Here is a 21,267-nt window from a genome sequence, read left to right on the forward strand (position 1 = left end):
GTGATGTCAGTGACTGTCGTTGTGCTGTCAGTGACTGTCATGGAGGTGTTGTCAGTGACTGTCATGTAGGTGTGTTCGGTGACTGTCATGGAGGTGTTGTCAGTGACTGTCATGTAGGTGTGTTCGGTGACTGTCATGGAGCTGTGTTTGGTGACTGTCATGGAGGTGTTGTGTTCAGTGACTGTCATGGAGGTGTGTTCAGTGAATGTCATGTAGGTGTGTTCAGTGAATGTCGTGGAGGTGTTGAGTGACTGTCGTGGAGGTGTGTTCAGTGAATGTCATGGAGGTGTGTTCAGTGAATGTCGTGGAGGTGTTCAGTGAATGTCGTGGAGGTGTTCAGTGACTGTCATGGAGGTGTGTTCAGTGAATGTCATGTAGGTGTGTTCAGTGAATGTTGTGGAGGTGTTGAGTGACTGTCGTGGAGGTGTGTTCAGTGAATGTTGTGGAGGTGTTGAGTGACTGTCGTGGAGGTGTCGTGAAGGTGCTGAGTGACTTTCATGGAGGTGTGTTCAGTGACTGTCATGGGTGTGTGTTCAGTGATTGTCATGGAGGTGTGTTCAGTGACTGTCATCGTGTTCAGTGACTGTCATGGGGGGGTGTTCAGTGATTGTCATGGAGGTGTGTTCAAGGACTGTCATGGAGGTGTTGTCATGTGACTGTCATGGAGGTGTGTTCAAGGACTGTCATGGAGGTGTTGTCAGTGACTGTCATGGTGTTGTCAGTGACTGTCATGGAGGTGTTGTCTGTGACTGTCATTGAGGTGTTGTCAGTGAATGTCAAGGAGGTGTGTTCAAGGACTGTCATGGAGGTGTGTTCAAGGACTGTCATGGAGGTGTGTTCAAGGACTATCATGGAGGTGTGTTCAAGGACTGTCATGGAGGTGTGTTCTTGGACTGTCATGGAGGTGTGGTCAAGAACTGTCATGGTGGTGTTGTCAGTGACTGTCATGGAGGTGTGTTCAGGGACTGTCATGGAGGTGTTGCTAGTGACTGTCATAGTGTTTGCAGTGACTGTCATGGTGGTGCTGTGAGTGACTGTCATGGAAGTGTTCAGTGAATGTCATGGTGATGTCAATGTTGTTGTGCTGTCAGTGACTGTCATGGTGATGTCAGTGACTCGTTGTGATGTCATTGACTGTCATGGAGGTGCTGTCAGTGACTGTCATGGAGGTGTTCAGTAACTGTCACTGAGAGGACAGCTATCACAATTACAGCAATGCAATCTGCATGGGAGTGGTGCTATTTTCTTGTCTCGACATTTTCACATTTTTCTCTTTTTGAAAATGGTGACCCCAAAAGTGGCAAGGGTGGGTGGGAAGGGGTGGAGGGAGAGGGGTTTTCAACTGGGAGGAAAAGGAAGTGATTGATTCGTTGAAGTTGAGTTCATTGTCCTTTTGGCAAAAAGCGCTCAAGGTCAAGTTATTCAGGGTGTGGATCCTGGTTTCCTGAAGGTTGCATTGCTCAAGGGGCTAATTTAGTCCTGACGAGATGAGATGGGAAAGGGCGCACTCAGAGCTTGTCTTTTCAGCTGAATTCTTTTTCTGCAGAAACTTTTCTTTTATGAGGAGCGGTCTGACACAAACGCAAGGAAATACAGAAAATCAGTATGTTGGTCACACACTGCACCCTCCTACCCAACTCTCAGTAACTTATAGTTGAGAGTATTCAATCTGTTGGTTTTTGTAGCAAAGGGAGTTTTTTTCCAAAAAAGGCAAAGGAAGCAAAAGCTAAATGTTGTTTTGTGTACATACAGGTCCATGTTAGGATTTCCTGGTGCAAGTCCCTCTTCGGTCCTGTAGGCAAAGGACAGACTGGGATTATTCATACACAGACAACACTGTCGTACACAGGGCTAAAGCCACATAGCATTTCTCTGCCCACAACATAGGATGTACACATAGAACCCTGTTGTACACAGGGCTAAAGCCACATAGCATTTCTCTGCCCACAACATAGGATGTACACATAGAACCCTGTTGTACACAGGGCTAAAGCCACATAGCATTTCTCTACCCACAACATAGGATGTACACATAGAACCCTGTTGTACACAGGGCTTCTCATTCCCTCACACAGATCCTTTTCTATCTGTTCCAACCTACATATCTACAGTCCATAAAGGAAACTGCAAACAGCATTCATTACCTACATTTGATAACATGTTCCTTGACAATCACCTTACTCACTTCAGCAGATCTGCTTATGCAGCTCTCCATCAGGTAACTAACATGCCACCAAAACACCAGCTTGTCCTGTCTAGACTGGACTATGACAATGTCCTTGCTGGCTGCTCAAACAAAACCTAGATAAACCCTAAAAGGTTCAGAATTCAGGTGCAAGTGCAAGACTTACCCTCAAAGCAAAAAACAAAAACAAAATAAAACCAGACCATATCTCTCACACACCTCTGCTTCAAGCACTACTTCCAGTTGAGTTATGATTTAACAATAAACTGTTCCTCCTTTGTTATAATTTATTGTCAGTCTTGTCCAGCCTACATTTCCGATCCTCTGTCTGTCTGTTCATCTTTGTGAGCACTTCATTCATTTACTTATCACCCAACTCACTGCACACCAAAGACCCACACAAAAACCTTTAGAGAACACTCCTACTCCTTCACTGCCCTCAGACAATGGAATGATTTACCAAACACTCACCACATCATATCAACACTTCCATTTAAGACAGCATCAAAAATGTACTTGTTTCAACAAGGCAACACAACTTAATCACCCCACTCCTACCACTCTTCCAAAACATATACATACAGCTTCACTTCAGCCACCCATGTACTCATTTATACTCAACACCTCTTTATCTTTTTCGTTTCAAGAGTTTTAATTGCTGTCTGTATTTGGTATGTGTGGTTACCATCTGTGTTGTCAACTGATCTGTATTTGGTAAAGAAGTTTGTAAGTCTGGATATTGTTTGTGGATGTGGAATGTGTGCTAGGCATGTGTGGAGTGGAACATGCTTGGTGCCTGACAGTGCTGGTTTTCATGTTGATTTTAGTTTTAGGTGGTCTGCTTTGTGCTTAAATGGATGAAATGATTATTTTTACTGTATGAGGTGTATTATTGTATCCCTTTTGACTGTGCTGATGCTACTGTGTGAGGTGTATTATTGTATATCTTTTGACTGTGCTGATGCTACTGTGTGAGGTGTATTATTGTATCCCTTTTGACTGTGCTGATGCTACTGTGTGAGGTGTATTATTGTATCCCTTTTGACTGTGTTGATGCTACTGTGTGAGGTGTATTATTGTATCCCTTTTGACTGTGTTGATGCTACTGTGTGAGGTGTATTATTGTATCCCTTTTGACTGTGCTGATGCTACTGTGTGAGGTGTATTATTGTATCCCTTTTGACTGTGCTGATGCTACTGTGTGAGGTGTATTATTGTATCCCTTTTGACTGTGCTGATGCTACTGTGTGAGGTGTATTATTGTATATCTTTTGACTGTGCTGATGCTACTGTGTGAGGTGTATTATTGTATATCTTTTGACTGTGCTGATGCTACTGTGTGAGGTGTATTATTGTATATCTTTTGACTGTGCTGATGCTACATTTTGCTGAAAAGCACCATGAACCTGCTCCAAGAGTAGTACTGCTTTCAACAAGAACCCATATCATTACTGAACAATCATCATGCGAACAGCTGCACTAACCCTGCCCAAGTACTGTGCATCACACACTACAGAGGAAAGAAGAGAGCGCTGGAAAGGATGCATTCACCATGATGAGACATGCATGTGGTCCTCAACACCAGGAAAACAACGTGTATCATGTACTGAAGGAACATGCAAGTGTGAGTGATGTCATGTACATGGTGGAAGCATACAACAATTCTATTAAAGCAACAGTGCAGTCAGTCACCTTCCATCTTTTCCAGCTCTTTAACTCTTTCACTACCATAGGCAACTTTAGTTGACCTGACAGTGCAGCGTCATATGCAAACTTTTGTCAACATTGAGGTGTCATGTTGATAAGACCATTTTTCACATTATAACAAAGCTTGACAGCTGCAGCCGGTTTCCCACCAGTAGAACAATGACCAACTAGTATCCCCTTGACCGAGTTTGAAGTGAACAAGTCCATTGTGTTGCTTTGACATAAACCAAAACCTCTGACTGGGAGCATCCTTACTAAAATGTCTGGTGCTGGGGAGTGTTTTTCACACAGAAACTTGGCAGTGAAAGACCTAATACAGATGTGGACATCATTGGTTCAAACCACGTATAATCATCTGCTCATTTCAAATCTTTCCCTTTTGCCTATTCTATTATCCTTTCTCATGCACAGTGTACTGACAAGTTTGTTGTTCATGTCCTAACCCATCCTGCCATGCCCATTTTCATCATGTTGGTGAAGGAGATTTTTCTCTCCTCACTTCCATGTTTCACTGGCTTGCTTCTGTTTCTTCCTAGCTTCCTTTTTTTTTTTTTTTAATCTAATGAGAATAATACCAATAATAAGAAGAAGAAGAAAAAGAAGAATTAGTATTTATATATCACAGAATCTTGTGCAGAGACAAATCAAAGCGCTTTCAAACCAGTCATTCACACACATGCATAACTCTAAACTTGAGAAACTGAAGACAAAGAGGAGGCACGGGAAGGAGGCTATCTTGGAAAACTGTAGGTTTTAAGGCCAGACTTGAAAGAGATGAGTGCAGAGAACTGACGAAGTGAATGAGGAAGTTCATTCCAAAAGCATGGTCCATAAACAGAGAGAGAACAGCAGCCAACAGTGGAGTGTTTGAATCTTGGTATGCATAAACAGAGTGGGTCTGAAGCTGATTGTAGAGAGCGAGATGGGGTGTACAAGCGAAGGCAGCCACAGAGACAGGAAGGGACAGATTTGTAAATACATTTATACATAGAGATTTTAGTCAGCTTGCTCAAAAATATTCATACCAAAATGAATCAACCTGTCTTCATTCTACAACCATCATTTTACAGAAAACATATACCAATCTCTTCCTTCCTTATCTGGCTGCTATACCCTGATGTTGACACCGCCAGTTCAAAGTAACTATCTTCTGATGTCTACACAGTCAGTCCTGAGACACTATCTTTTGTCTACCTACTGTCATAAAATGCTATCTAATGTTATCTACATATAGTCCTAAGATGTATCTACATGTAGTCCTAAGATGCTATCCCATGTTATCTACATATAGTCCTATGATGCTATTCCCAGTTACCTACATATAGTTCACAGTTATCTACATATGGCTGGTTTGAATTTAAAATCTGCCACAAGGGTCCATGTCTTGCATGCATACAGGAAGATGGCTTATCCCAATACTTGCAGGAATCTGATCTGGTGCTTCATGGAGATGTTACTGTCCTTCCATACAGGTTTCAGTCTGGACAATGCTGATGTTGTCTTAAACAGATATGACACATAATTCTAGTTGTCTTCATTGAGTCCTAAGACACTATCCCCAGTAACCTACATAAAGTCCTGAGACGCTATCCCTAATTATCTACTTATAGTCCCGAGATGCTACATCTAGTTATCTACAGATAGTCCTGACACGCTATCCCTTGTTATCTACATATGGTCCTGAGACACTATCCCTAGTTATCTACAAAAAATCCTGGGACATTATCCCTAGTTATCAACATAATAGTCTAGAGACACTATCCCTAATAATCTACATATAGTCCTGAGATGCTATCCCTAGTTATCTACATAACAGTCCTGAGACGCTATCCCTAGTTATCAACATAATAGTCTAGTGACACTATCCCTAGTTATCTACATATAGTCCTGAAACGCTATCCCTAGTTATCTACATATAGTCCTGAGACACTATCCCTAGTTATCTACATATAGTCCTGAGACGCTATCCAAAGTTATCTACATATAGTCCTGAGACGCTATCCCCAGTTATCTACATATAGTTGAGATGCTATCCTTGTTATCTACATATAGCTGTGAGACGCTATCCCTAGTAAGTTACATATAGTCCTGGGACATTATCCCTAGTTATCTACATATAGTCCTGGTACATCCCTAGTTATCAACATATAATCTTGAAACGCTGTCCCTAGTTATCTACATATAGTCCTGAGACTCAATCCCTAATAATTTACATACAGTCCTGAGATGCTATCCCTAGTTATCTATGTATAACTCTAAGACTTTACGCTAGTAATTTATATATATCTACATACAGTCCTGGGACATTATCTCTATTTATCAACATAACAGTCCAGAGACAGTATCCCTAGTTATCTACATATAGTCCTGAGACGCTATCCCCAGTTATTTGCATATAGTCCTCAGACGCTATCCCTAGTTATCCACATCTAGTCCCAACACACTATCCCTAATTATCTACATATAGTCCTGAGACATTATCCCTAGTAAACAGAGATGCTATACCTAATTATCTACAGAAAGATATATTGGCTGCCTACATGGCAGGGTAAATAAACAAAAACAGTCATACACGTAAGCTGTTACATGTCAGTTGAGAGTGTATGTGTGCGACTGAAACCTGATTGAATGACACAGGAAATGAATGATGAGTGCCCAATGGCAGCTGTCAGTCGGTTCTACCTTGGTAGACAGCCTGTTAGTCCACGGTTTCTCGCAATCCCACTTTGAGAGAAATTGTGGGATTGGGAGAAATTGTGGTTGTTCCCCTCCCCTGTTTTTTCTCAATTGCGACAAATCGTGGGGGGTGCCCCCATGATTTCTCGCAATGTGTGAGAAATCATGGGAAGTCCCCTTTTATTTCCTTTCTCATCAGAGTTGGTTTCTTGTCCTTTCCCAATGCAAATCTAAGAGAAAAATGAGAGAGAGAGAAAAAACGAGAAATGTGGAAATGACAACAACGATCATGAAAATGATAGTGGTGTTAGCCAAGACATCAACAATAGACAGTGGAGATGATGGCACAGTACTGGTTTAAAAAATTGTGAATGTATGTGTATGTCAGTGAGTGAGTGAGTGAATGTGTGTGTGTGTGTGTGTGTGTGTGTGTGTGTGTGTGTGTGTGTTTCTTTACATGTGTTTACTTGGCTGGTTGATATGGTCTTCTTTCACTCTGTTTTAAAAAAAATTGTATGTTCAAAGAGTCTTCTATGAAACTGAGAATATATTTTCAGTACAATCTTGCATGCAAAAGGATGCTGACACAAACAGATGAACAAATGAGCAAGCATGAAATGAAAAACATTTCAAGTAAATGTGACTAAAAAGGATGCATCACAACAAACATCAGAACTATTTGGCCCAGTTTTCATGTGCCCTACATGAGGATAAAGCATTGTAAAACGCCTTTTTTGCTGTCACATTTTTAAAAAGTTGAATCATTTTGATGTTATTTTCAACATCCAGGAAAGATTCGGTTCAAGTCAAATTATATTATTATTATATCATATCATATTATATTACATAATATTATGGTAAATTATATCATATCATGTTATATTTCTGTTTGAGTTATACATACTGCCTGAATTTCGTTGTTTGCTATTGATTTCTGATGTTGTATTTGAGGTCAATGCATTTCTGTGATCCATCTTATGTGAAACGCACTAAATCGCTGTGTTTCAGTGTCCTTTTTTCTCTAAGATTTGCATTGGGAAAAGACAAGAAACCAACTCCAATGATAAAGGAAATATTTTTGATAAAAATAAGGGGGACTTGCCACGATTTCTCACAAAGTGAGAGAAATCACGGGATTGCGAGAAATTGTGGGGTTACACAGCCTGTTGTGTAAATGACTCTGTAAAGCACTTTGAACTTGGACTCTGACTGAGGATAGGCGCTATATAGATATCCATATCATATCACTGTATCACAGTCCTAAGACTTATCTAATATGCTAAGATGCTATCCCCATTCATCTACACAGCTAGAGTCCAGACAGAAGAAGCTGTCACTGACCAGTGACACTGTCTGGAGGTAAGCGGAAGGTGAGTGACAATGTGTTAGTGCCAGTCACCTGTCTATGTGCTGCTCTACATACTGCTGGTAGCCGACCACAGACGGATTGCTCATCACATCACGGGGAGGACTAGGGGCACTGCGGTCAGGCTCAAAGTGCTGGAAGTCTGTGGCACGTTCCCGGGAAAACCTCTCTTCTTCAGGGGGGAATGGCATCACCCTGTCACGCACCTGTGGTGACAGTAAAGCCTGGTGAGGTCAGTCTGTGGGTTGATCTGTCAACACCTGTGAGGACACTAAAGCCTGGTGAGGTCAGTCTGTGGGTTGATCTGCCAACACCTGTGACGACACTAAAGCCTGGTGAGGTCAGTCTGTGGGTTGATCTGTCAAAACCTGTGATGACAGTAAAGCCTGGTCAGTCTGTGGGCTGATCTGTCAACACCTGTGAGGACACTAAAGCCTGGTGAGGTCAGTCTGTGGGTTGATCTGTCAACACCTGTGATGACAGTAAAGCCTGGTCAGTCTGTGGGTTGATCTGTCAACACCTGTGAGGACACTAAAGCCTGGTCAGTCTGTAAGTTGATCTGTCAACACCTGTGATGACAGTAAAGCCTGGTCAGTCTGTAAGTTGATCTGTCAACACCTGTGATGACAGTAAAGCCTGGTCAGTCTGTAAGTTGATCTGTCAACACCTGTGAGGACACTAAAGCCTGGTCAGTCTGTGGGTTGATCTGTCAACACCTGTGAGGACACTAAAGCCTGGTGAGGTCAGTCTGTGGGTTGATCTGTCAACACCTGTGACGACAGTAAAACCTGGTGAGGTCAGTCTGTGGGCTGATCTGTCAACACCTGTGACGACAGTAAAGCCTGGTGAGGTCAGTCTGTGGGCTGATCTGTCAACACCTGTGATGACAGTAAAGCCTGGTCAGTCTGTAAGTTGATCTGTCAACACCTGTGACGACACTAAAGCCTGGTGAGGTCAGTCTGTGGGTTGATCTGTCAAAACCTGTGATGACAGTAAAGCCTGGTCAGTCTGTGGGCTGATCTGTCAACACCTGTGACGACAGTAAAGCCTATTGCACAATCTGTTCACATCGTCAGCTGTAATGACTACTGCACAAACTGTAATGACTACTGCACAATCTGTTCACAATCAATGACAAACAGCTGTCTTCTACTTTTTCCTCAACTCTGTGAAGTCACTGGGACACTGCACAGAAGAACTATGCATACTGTGTGTGTGTGTGCATGTGTTTGAGCACGCATGTGTGTGTCTGTGTGTGTGCGTGTGTGCGCACAAGTGTGTCAGCGTACACATGCGTCAGGAGAGCTCTGTGCATGTGTGAGCACATACATGTGTGTATTTGTTTATGTGTGTGGGTGTGGATGAGGGTGTGGGGGTTGTGCATTGTGGGGGCTACGATTTGTGCATGTGTGTGTGTGTGTGCGTGTGTGTGTGTGTGTGTGTAGAAGATGAAATGTGTGTGTATCCGTGTCTGTATTGTGGGAGCAACGGAATATTGGAACATGCAGGTGTGCATTTACCTGTCCTCAGTCTGAAGGGAAACATTTAGCAGCAGCAGCAGCTTGAGTTGTATGCCTTTGAGCTGAAATTACTGTGTCCATGTCTGCTGTTCACTGTTAAATGCTGTATTTGTGTTGCTTTCCATCAAAAGATAAAATCAATACCTGAAGAAAGCATTCAGGCTTATGTTAAGGTTAAAGGTCCGATAGCCTCTAATAGCAGTTGGGAGAGTGAATTCATATCCACTTTAGTCTAGAGTTCGGCACAGGAAGGCAGGGATCAATCCTCTCTTTCCGCTGTTTTAAACTTCCCTGACCCACACCAGGGTGGAGTGAGGAAAATCAAGAGCCTTTCCCAAGGATACAACACCATGTCAAAATAGGGTTCAAGCTGTGATCACTGGTGAACACTGGATCAGGAGTCTAACACCTAAGCGATCCTGCCATGATACCTCCTGTGCAGTGACCAATAAAGAGATGGGTCATTTGATGCATCATGACATGCACTAACAGAGGGAGGTGTGATGACTCACATAGTCGCGCACATCCTGTTCTTGTTGACGGTTCAGGATCTGGTTGTGGTGAGCGGCCACAGCACTCTCCAGGCTGGCTCGTGATGCCGGCTCTTCCACCACTGTTGGGGCTGGCTGCCACCCATCGTAAAATCGGGGTACATATGGTGGGATGTACCCCTTCCACTCTTCCCTGCAAAACAATTCACAGTGCCAAACACAGACCAATACAGGCAAGCAACCCTGAAACATGTCTACACGTTCATTTGTGGGTCGTCATGATTTATTTACCTACTTGTTCATCAGGTTCAGCAGAAAGCATTTCAACTCTTACCAGTTCACAGAAAATGTTGAGTTATGCTGAAATCACCACACTGGCATCATGCAAGAATCAATGTCAGACACTCACCAACATACAAACTACTCATGTCATATACCAAATGAAAGACAATTGAATATTCTTTCACAAGAAATCCATGTTTTATTGATAACATGAATCAGAGATGAATGGCATCTGCTCAAATTAGGCTTCATGGGTAAAAATATTTGTTGGATTTTTTAAAATCAAAAAGTCTCAAAGAACATTTTTTTTGGTCCTTTTCTTTCTGCAAGGTTCAAAATATCAGATACAATTTGTTATCATACCATTGGATATATGACACAATTAGCACACAGAAAGATAGCACCAACATCATTCAACATTCAACCCAACAGTTAAGTTTGGTAGAATTTTCCAGCGTAGTCACAGAGAACTTTGTGAGCTATGAGTCTGAAGAAGAGAATTCTGATGAAGAGAGTGCATCTGAAGGAGATAATTGTGACAGTGAGCTTCCAGAATTAATAAACGCAACCTTGATTTCATCTGTCCTGGTAATCAAATCCCCACTGTTCATCTTTTCTGTTTTGATCCAGCAAACTCTTTTGCCATGCATAACGCTTCCATGTGAGTGTGAAATTTTTGTTTTGATCAAACTTAGACTTCTCACAAGTGTGCTTTGAATTGAAAGCACCCTGACCACCAATACAAGATTTTCTTCTGTGTTCAGGAGCATGCCAATTTGCCTACAGCCCTGTGTGCGCTTGCATGCACTCATGTGCATGCATGCGTGCATGTGTTCATGCGCACACACACAATGTTTTTCACATTTACGGGAAAACATGTGCACACGCAAACACACACACACACTTTACCATCCCCCACATACACAAACATAATATACACACAAACCCTCATAAACTGCACACATACACATGGGCACACACACACATAGACACATACACATGCGTGCATGCACAAAACACACAAACGAGCACATATATGCACATGTGCATGCACACACACACACACACACACACACATACACCCACGCACTCTCACTCTCTCAACCTCTTACGCACACGATCTCCATCCTTGTCAAGACATAAGCTGTTGGCAATGCAGCATACCAGGGTTTTTTCACAAAAAATGGGTATAAGTTTTCAAAAAGTTCTGTGCTCTTTGTGATTGGAGAAAGACCCATAAAAGTTTATATTTTCTGAAAGGTAAATGAAAAAAGAATACAAAACACATGATGTTTTCCCATTTTATATATTTTTCGTGGCATACTGTTGTTTTGAAATCAGTGTGTGTTTTTTTTGTCAAATGTTCAACTTGTTCATTACAAACATTGGGTAATTTGCACTAAAATATCATATTTTCTGGACAAATGGATATCTGCACACACAGAATCATGCTAGAACAACCACAATTAAAAAAAATAAATAAATAAAAAGAGATAGATACACAATGCATTGTGACTTCTCCAAGTGATAATATGGATGTGAGGCCATGCCACCCCACCCCCCCACCCCACCCCCCACTCCGAGTCTCCACTCCCCTTCCTGTTCACTCCACTTACATGGTCACTTGATCCAGTTCTCATCAGATCGCACTGGCTGAGTGCCAAGAAAATCGCTCACACTGTGTCCTGCTAAAAATTTGGTCACTTTCTGTTGTCTGCTACAGCTATACAGGCGGCATCACTCTCTGGTAGTCATATCTTGGCCACTCTCTTGATTGTTCCCTTTATTTTCTATCAAATCGTCCTATAAATGTTCATCACTGTCTTCTCCTTCGAATTTACGCTTCAATTTTTTCTGAACATCAGCTAAAGAAAGCAATCTCGATTGATTTAGTTCCCCATGATCGCATGCCTTGAGCACGTCGTCAGTCCAACATTTTGTTGAGCGAGCGAGGAAAGGAGCCAAGCAAACACTGCTACAGTAACCCAACCAAAACGTTCAAATAAAGGACTGCCTCATGACGTAGATGGGGTTTCTAGCTATGAATAAAATCTAGAAAGATTCCCCAAGCTAAAGCTACCGGTATTTTTGTCAACAAACTGAAGGCAAACCAGGAAAAAACGTACATGCTTGCAATAACGAGTTATATCATCATATTGGCAGCCTAGGGGTTAAGTTGTAACATTTAATGCATTTGACTTCCATGTTGATTTTACTTCAGCTGATGATGTGGCAATATACATCATGACTGCAGTTAGTAAATGTTAATTTGCTTTTGGATCTAAGCTTAAGTTCCAAAGATTCATGCATCAGCTGATGGGTATGAAATATTTGAACATTCACTGTTGCTGTCGACTCTGCTCTCTTGTGACTCTATAATCCCATTGCATGACATCACTCCTTCACTTGCCATTCTTGTCTGAGTACAGAGAGAAAATACAAATTTTTCTGTGCCTTTTCATATGGAAATTTAAAGTTCTGAATCTTTTGACACTACATGCATGTACAGGATAATACTTGTTTTAAAGTTACAGGCAGACAAATGTGTTATTTTCATGAGCCGATTGTGGCTGAATAATCTGTCCCTCTAACAATTCAATTTGTGTCTTGTCAGTGGAAATTTAAAGTTTACTTAATTCTGAATCTTTTGACACCACATAAATGTTCAGGATAATTCTTGTTTTTAAGTTACAGGCACACAAATATGTGTTTCTTTCGTAAACCAATTTCTCCATTTCTTCTATTTGTGCACACCAACTTCAGAAAAATCACAGGAAAAAAAAACTATGATAGATATATCAATTCTGTTTTTTATGCTAATATGTGATTTTTAAACTTTCAGAAAATATATAAATGCAAAAAACGATAAATTCCAACTTTAGCCAGGTTTTTGTGTGCTGTATCACTCCCTCACACACACACACACACACACACACACACACACACACAGAAGGTATATGGAGTCTATGTGCTAATGTTTGCTGCCATGATGAACACATAAAATACAGCATTACAAACTTTATTCTGAAATGTGAAAACACTCATTTACCTTGACTGCTCTGGATAGTAAATGTTCACATTATGGTCCAGATAATATATAGAAAAAGTGGAAACAAAAGCAAAGCAGTAGTAATAACAATAATAATACTAAATTGTATTTATATGGCGCAAACTCCCCAAAGATGTGCTCTGAGTGCCTCACATGAAACAGTACATATATATTAGTGCACTGTACAACACAAGAACACATGAAGACATAGAAGTGGAAAACAAGATCAGTATCCACCAACAAAACAAACTGCAGATATATGAATAATCACAGGAAAAAGGCACAACACACACACACACACACACACACACACACACATGCATGAGCGCATGCTCAAGCACCAACCCACAGGAATACTACAATGAAGGGGGGACACAAGGGGAGTGCAGAGGGTGAGAGAAGACAAAGAACTATGTTTCGTCACATCCAAAGGCCATTTTGAACAGGCGGGTTTTCAGTTTACTTTTGAAAGAGGACAGAGTTGGTGAGTGCCGGAGATCCAGGGGAAGAGAATTCCAAACAGAAGGTGCTTGATGCTGAAAAGCTCTCTGACTGAATGTCTTTGAAGAGACATCAGATCTATTGTGTCACTGTCACTTATGCTGGTCTAATGCCATTGCTTTTTTCCTCTGCTTTGTGGAAATCCAAATGTTCACAGCTGCAAAATGTAATATTTCCGAAGTATCATGTTATAATAATGTAAGGACCTGTTTAATGTCGTTTGTGTGAATACAAAGGAAAAAGATAATGTTATATTATAATGTTAGTACATTTAAGTTCTGTTATGGAAGCATGAACATACCCTGAAAATGAAGGGGGCACACTCTTGCATAACATCAATGAAGAAAATGTATAAGCTGCCCACAAATGCTGAAGAAGTCTCTCCGATTCAGACTCTGCAGATATGTGCAGAATGGAAGAAATTGCAACTGTTCTGAAAACTAATTCAATCTTTCTCAACATAAGGCAGCTCATTTTGGCAGCATGCTCCATGATGCAGAGGATTTCTAACAGCAATTTTTTTCTGATATATCAAAGCCATCCTCAGTTCGAATGGAGAAGAATGGAGGGCAAGTAAAAAGCTAAATTGACATTGTATTCCACCGCCACAGTTGACAATATGCAAGTGATAATGACTTTGTATAAATATACCTCCTTTTGTTTCCCAGCACGGTACACATTTTGATTTCTGCTCACAAGATTCTGCTCGATGTCAAACTGCAGAGCAACAACAGTAATGATTACATTTATCTCTTTTTTTTCAGAGTTTGCAACTGCAATTGCCACTGTTTTGCAGGAGAAGAAGAAATCTACAAAAGCCCTTTTAGCATGACTGATTTTATGAACAATTAATAAGTCAAGTGATCAGCTGGCTGCCACATTTATTGGCCATTTCAAAATTGAGAGCGTCAATGATCAATGACCAACATGAAACTTAAACCCTGAATTCTGAAAAATGCTCACAGGCTATAAACACCCCAGGATCTTAAGTTTACTTTATGTAATACCCAGTTCTTTCTGTACATCAGTAAAAAGACACATGTGGCTGTTGCTCAGTATCATACACACGCGTTGATGCCAACCCCTTGGTGAACTTATTATTTTCCACCTGGAACTGACAAGAGCATAAGTTATTTTTTATTTTCTGCTTGTCAATAAAGACAAGACTGACTCAGAGTACACTGTGAACCAGGAGTATAGCTGCATACATAGAGAACAGAGAGATGTGTTCACTGACTTGCTGGTGGTCCAGTTCTTGCCCAGACTCTGCCACAGCTCAATCTCCTTTGAGGTAAGACAGTTGACCAGCAGCTGCTTGGCATCCTGTGACAGCACAGGGGCCACTGCCTGCTCCCCCAGGTTGACACTGCCATGGATGGGGTCACGACTTGCTTCATAAATCAGGCCCAGAGGGGTGAACAGAAAGTGCACCAGCTCTGGGGCGTTGGGGTCATGGATGTGGGCCTTCAGTTTGGCCTGAAACACAACAGAGAACAGAGTTGGCCTGAAACACAAAAAAACAGAGTTGGGCTGAAACACAACAGAGAACAGAGCTGGCCTGAAACACACCACCACAGAGAACAGAGCTGGCCTGAAACACAACAGAGAACAGAGCTGGCCTGAAACACAACAGAGAACAGAGTTGGCCTGAAAAACAACAGAGAACAGAGCTGGCCTGAAACACAACACAACAGAGAACAGAGCTGGTCTGAAACACAACAGAGAACAGAGCTGGCCTGAAACACAACACAACAGAGAACAGAGCTGGTCTGAAACACAACAGAGAACAGAGCTGGTCTGAAACACAACAGAGAACAGAGCTGGCCTGAAACACAACACAACAGAGAACAGAGCTGGCCTGAAACACAACAGAGAACAGAGCTGGCCTGAACACAACAGAGAACAGAGCTGGCCTGAAACACAACAGAGAACAGAGCTGGCCTGAAACACAACACAACAGAGAACAGAGCTGGTCTGAAACACAACAGAGAACAGAGCTGGCCTGAAACACAACACAACAGAGAACAGAGCTGGTCTGAAACACAACAGAGAACAGAGCTGGCCTGAAACACAACAGAGAACAGAGCTGGCCTGAAACACAACAGAGAACAGAGCTGGCCTGAAACACAACACAACAGAGAACAGAGCTGGTCTGAAACACAACAGAGAACAGAGCTGGTCTGAAACACAACACAACAGAGAACAGAGCTGGTCTGAAACACAACAGAGAACAGAGCTGGCCTGAAACACAACACAACAGAGAACAGAGCTGGCCTGAAACACAACAGAGAACAGAGCTGGCCTGAAACACAACACAACAGAGAACAGAGCTGGCCTGAAACACAACACAACAGAGAACAGAGCTGGCCTGAAACACAACACAACAGAGAACAGAGCTGGCCTGAAACACAACACAACAGAGAACAGAGCTGGCCTGAAACACAACACAACAGAGAACAGAGCTAAACACAACACAACAGAGAACAGAGCTGGCCTTAAACACAACAGAGAACAGAGATCAAATGACTGAACACAGCACGGTTTCAGACGCTAGCGATCCTGTGAAAGCCAGCTCATTGGACTTGTAGACGAGCTCTCAGTAAACCTTGAAGCTGGAAAACAGACAGATGCTCTCATCATTGACTTTTCCAAAGCGTTCAACAAAGTCTGCCACTCCCTCCTGCTCTACAAGATCCACTCCATTGGCATCACAGAGAAAGTACACACCTGGATCAGGAAGTTCCTATCAGACAGACAGCAGTCTGTAGTGGTGGATGGAGCCACTTCCAGTCCTGTTCCTGTAGAATCTGGAGTCCCCCAAGGCTCTGTTCTTGGGCCTTGCCTGTTCCTGCTCTACATCAATGACATGCCAACTGGACTGTCCTCCACTGCTCGTCTCTTTGCTGATGATACTCTGTGCCACAAAACCATCTCCTCAACCAGCGACCAGCAAGCCCTACAAAAGGATCTCGATTGCCTCGCAGAATGGGAGCAGAAGTGGCTTATGAGCTTCCATCCAGACAAATGTCAGACACTGCGAGTGAGCCGGAAGAGAGACCCCCTACCATCAGAGTACACCTTTCGTGGCCACACCCTTGATGTAGTCAGCAAATCAAAATACCTCGGCATCACCATCACTTCTGGTCTTAGATGGACCCCCCCACATCTCCAATGTCTCCAACCGAGCCAACAAGATCTTAGGCCTACTCAGACGGAACCTGAAAGTAGGCTCCCAGCGCATCAAACAGCAAGCCTACCAAACACTGGTCCGCCCAACCCTGGAGTATGCCAGCTCTGTGTGGGACCCCTATGGTGGTGTATCCATCGAGATCGATGATGACCATCGTTGTCATCCAGCTGGGGGATGGGGGGAGGGTGGTGGTGGGGTGGGGGGGGAGGATGCTCATGAATCTATCTGTGAATGCGCAGATGGCTGAATAGTCCAATCTGCACACGAAATGTTCGCTGACAGTTGGGGCAGACAAAGACAGGCATACCATTGTCAGGGAGCTTGTTTGCCCGTGACTTTCTGGCCTGCCTCTTCTGAACAGCTGCAGCAGTCCTGTTGGCCTCGGACAACTTGGCGCCTTTGTGCACAGCAGCGCGCCATTTGTCACGGTCCACTGCAGATTCCTCCCAGGAATCAGGGTTGATATCAAACGCTTTCAGAGAGACTTTCAGAGTATCTCTGAAGCGCTTCTTCTGACCTCCGTGTGATCTCTTCCCTTGTTGCAGCTTGCCATAGAGGAGCCTTTTGGGCAGCCGATGGTCTGGCATGCGCGCCACGTGTCCAGCCCAGCGAAGCTGGGACTTCATCAGGATGGTGAAGATGCTGGGAAGGGTGGCTTTTGCGAGCACCTCTGTGTCTGGGGTCCTGTCTTGCCACTTGATGTTCAGTAGCTTCCTGAGGCATGTTGTGTGGAAGTGGTTCAGCTTCTTGGCATGTCGTTGGTACACTGTCCAAGTTTCGCAGGCGTACAGTAGTGTGGGGAGAACTACTGCTCTGTAGACCTTTAGCTTGGTCTCAAACTAATGCCTCTTCTGTTCCAGACATTTGCATTGAGTCTACCAAAAGTTGCGCTTGCTCTTGCAATCCTGACGTTCACTTCATCGTCGATGGTCGCATTTCGTGACAGTGTGCTGCCAAGGTATGTGAACCGCTCCACCGCACTGAGTCTCTGACCGTTGACTGTGATGTTGGTCTCAACGTAGGGTTTCCCTGGGGCTGGCTGATGGAGAACTTCAGTTTTCCTCGTGCTGATGGTAAGGCTGAAGTTCCTGCTGGCAGTGGCAAACTTGTCGACGCTGAGTTGCATGTCAGCTTTAGATCCAGCGTTGAGGGCACAATCATCAGCAAACAAAAAGTCTCTGATGATGTCTGTCATGACCTTCGTTTTTGCTTGAAGCCTTCTGAGGTTAAACAGCTTGCCATCTGTTCGGTACTTTAGGCCGATTCCAACATCGCCATCTCTGAAGGCATCAGTAAGCATTGCAGAGAACATGAGGCTGAACAGCGTTGGAGCCAGGACGCAGCCTTGCTTGACGCCGTTTGTGACAGCAAAAGGAGCAGATGTTTCGCCACTGTCCTGGACTCGAGCCTGCATGCCTTCATGGAATTGGCTGACCAAGGAAATAAATTTCCGAGGACATCCGTACTTGGCCATGATCTTCCACAGTCCCTCTCTACTCACGGTGTCGAAGGCCTTAGTGAGGTCGACATAGGTGGAGAACAGATCAGCATTTTGCTCCTGACATTTCTCTTGCAGCTGCCTTGCAGCAAACACCATGTCGGTGGTTCAGCGCTCTTTCCGGAATCCACATTGGCTCTCAGGCAAATGAAGGACAATAACAAACTTGAGGCAGTACAACGCTGGGCTGCTCGCTGGGTGACCCATCGACACAGGAAAACATCCAGTGTGCAAGACATGATGGAGACTCTTCAGTGGTCTCCCCTCAAAGAGCGAAGGAGAAAGGCAAGACTGCTTAACTTTTATAACTTCCATAGCGGCAGTCTTATCATCAACACATGCCACAAGCCCTCTCAAAATCCTTCAGCATCCACGGGGACCCGAGGATCGCACCCAGCAGCGTACCACCTCTCCTACTGCAGGACGCTGTACAGACAAAAATCTTTCTTTCCCCGAACCATAACAAACTGGAACAGCCTTCCTGCTGAGACTGCCCTCAGCCCAACCCTAGAAGGCTTCAAATCCCAAATCTGATCACCTCCCCCCCCCCCCCCCCCAATCCTCTGGCCCAGCAACCTCTACCTCAGGAAACCTCAAAACACGCAAACCCCCCTTATAGTCTACAGAATCTTCACAATGATGAAGGCGGTAGTCAAGGGAAAGAAGAAGAAGAAGAAGAACTCTGTGTAAGATGGTTATCCACTGCTGTTCAGTGGCACTACCCTCATTTTAAGTCAATTCAGCAGTAACAACACAAATCCCCCTCTAACAAACACAATTTCATATCTATTTTCCCATTTAGTTTGCCTGCTCAATCTGTCTTAACAAAACACCATGTGTTGCTTGAACAACATAAATTCCAGATTCCAGATGGTTTAATGTTCACAAGTCATCAGACTCCTAACACTTTCATTGTTAACAATGTTAAAGTGCATTAACAGTATGCTTAGACCGAATAATACAACACATAATTTTGACCTGGCATACAGAATACATTTTCAATAACACACGCACACACACACAGCATCACACACACACACACACACAGTGTCACACACTTACACACACACACACACACACACACACACACACACAGAGTGTCACACACACACACTTTCTCTCTTCCTTTTGAATTAATTTGCATTCTGCAGCCCACACTTGCACTGCATTTTGATGAACAAGGATGGGCAGAACCCACTGAATCAGTTGATAAGCTTAGCACTTAGCCTGCCAAGGGATTTGGTAAATATATGAATTTTATTTGCTGGGGAATTTTCACACAAAAAACCCAGTAAGCATAGAAAAAAAATTCAGAATTTTCTCAGACACAGGGAAAAAAAAAATTCTGAAAGGAAAACGAACAATAAAGAAAAAATGTTTTGTTATGATTAAATGATGTGATCCACAAGAATCTTTTTTTAAAAATAAACATTATACATCCATATGGACAAATACACACACACACAACATCCCCAACAAAGAAATGTCTGGGTCAAAATCATCAGCCCAATATCAAACCCGCTGATCTGAAAATAGGACACATCACTATGCCCACTCCACTGGCCCTCCCTTCCCATTTGACCTTGTGTCATGATTTGCTCTGTACACAGTTATCTGATACCTCCCCCATACCTACTACTCCTCACGGGCCTGTCTGTCACACACAGCTTATTCTTTTCTTGTATCATTCACAGATGTCTGCTTGGAAAGTTGAACTCTGTTCTGCTCTTTGGGTGAAGAGTAGGCTGATATTACTCATCTTCCTCTTCAAATGAATTTTCAGATTACAGTTTATCTTCATCTTCTTCAAGCATTCATTCTAATTTTCATTGAGCAGTGGCTAAAATTCCTGTGTCATGGTGTTTATATTTGGCCACACTCAGCTTGGGAAAGGTGTTACCATTTTGCTTAACAGCATAGATAATAAGTTGTTGACATGCTCCAATCAGCTGATAAAATCACCTGAAAAACTGCATTCCTGGGTCACATAGGGTGTTTCCATGTTATCATAAGAGTCAGGGGAACCTTGGTGAAGCTAATGCTGCCAACATAATAATTCCAAAACAACGTAAAAGCTTTCACAAGACACATATATTTAGCTGCCATTTGGGTAAGGCCTTCATGGCAGTGGCAGGGGAGTGAATTATCTGCTGTTTGAGAATGGCTTATGTGGCAGTTTAACCAGTTGAATGCCTGTAAGATGTCAGCTGATATCCTACAAAAAGTGCTGCCATAGTGCCAATACGACGTCCAATGACGTCCTGCATATGTTCTGATTTTGCCTTCATTGGAGTCTGGCTCAATGCACCTAAACAGACTCTGAACGGTTAGTTTGATGTGTCTTGATTATAAAAATACTACTTAAATGAGCATACATCAGGTAAAAGACCCATTTCTACTCAATAATCATTTGCTAACTGGACCATGTGGAAAGGGGGTTGCATCATATGCAAAAAAAGGTGTTGAAAACTTTGTCCAGTAAACGAAGTGATACCAGTCAGCAGATTTACACTATTTTGAAAGCTGTGCTTATGATTATGGATAGCTTTAGTGATGGAGAAAGATCTCTCTTGTCTAATGATTAGTTGTTGTTTTTTTTGTTTTGTTTTGTTTTGTTTTTTGTTGTTGTTGTTTTTTTTGTTTTTTTACATTATAGTTATTATCTATTTATTTATTTATTTATTTATTTATCTGTGTAAGCTTATCTATTATTTATTCACTTTTTTTTTTCCTCAAGGCCTGACTAAGCGCGTTGGGTTACGCTGCTGATCAGGCATCTGCTTGGCAGATGTGGTGTAGCGT

The 21,267-nt window shown here is 42.8% G+C and overlaps 1 protein-coding gene across 4 annotated transcripts in view; it reads right to left on the bottom strand.

The window, feature by feature from the left end:
- The window catches only part of LOC143301203 (epidermal growth factor receptor kinase substrate 8-like protein 2), a 216,393-nt gene that overhangs the window by 133,180 nt on the left and 61,946 nt on the right, over positions 1-21,267 (bottom strand). For 3 of the 4 annotated variants that reach the window (XM_076615325.1, XM_076615323.1, XM_076615322.1), the window contains 4 exons: positions 15,015-15,253; positions 9,967-10,138; positions 7,968-8,140; positions 1,751-1,792 (listed from right to left, as the gene is read on the bottom strand). In XM_076615325.1, coding sequence (XP_076471440.1) covers positions 1,751-1,792; positions 7,968-8,140; positions 9,967-10,138; positions 15,015-15,253 — 626 coding nt within the window. The remainder of the gene's footprint in view (positions 1-1,750; positions 1,793-7,967; positions 8,141-9,966; positions 10,139-15,014; positions 15,254-21,267) is intronic. The other variant, XM_076615324.1, reaches the window with a different exon arrangement.

The sequence above is a fragment of the Babylonia areolata genome, chromosome 27, assembly GCF_041734735.1.
Source record: "Babylonia areolata isolate BAREFJ2019XMU chromosome 27, ASM4173473v1, whole genome shotgun sequence".
In the NCBI taxonomy this organism is placed as follows: domain Eukaryota; kingdom Metazoa; phylum Mollusca; class Gastropoda; order Neogastropoda; family Buccinidae; genus Babylonia; species Babylonia areolata.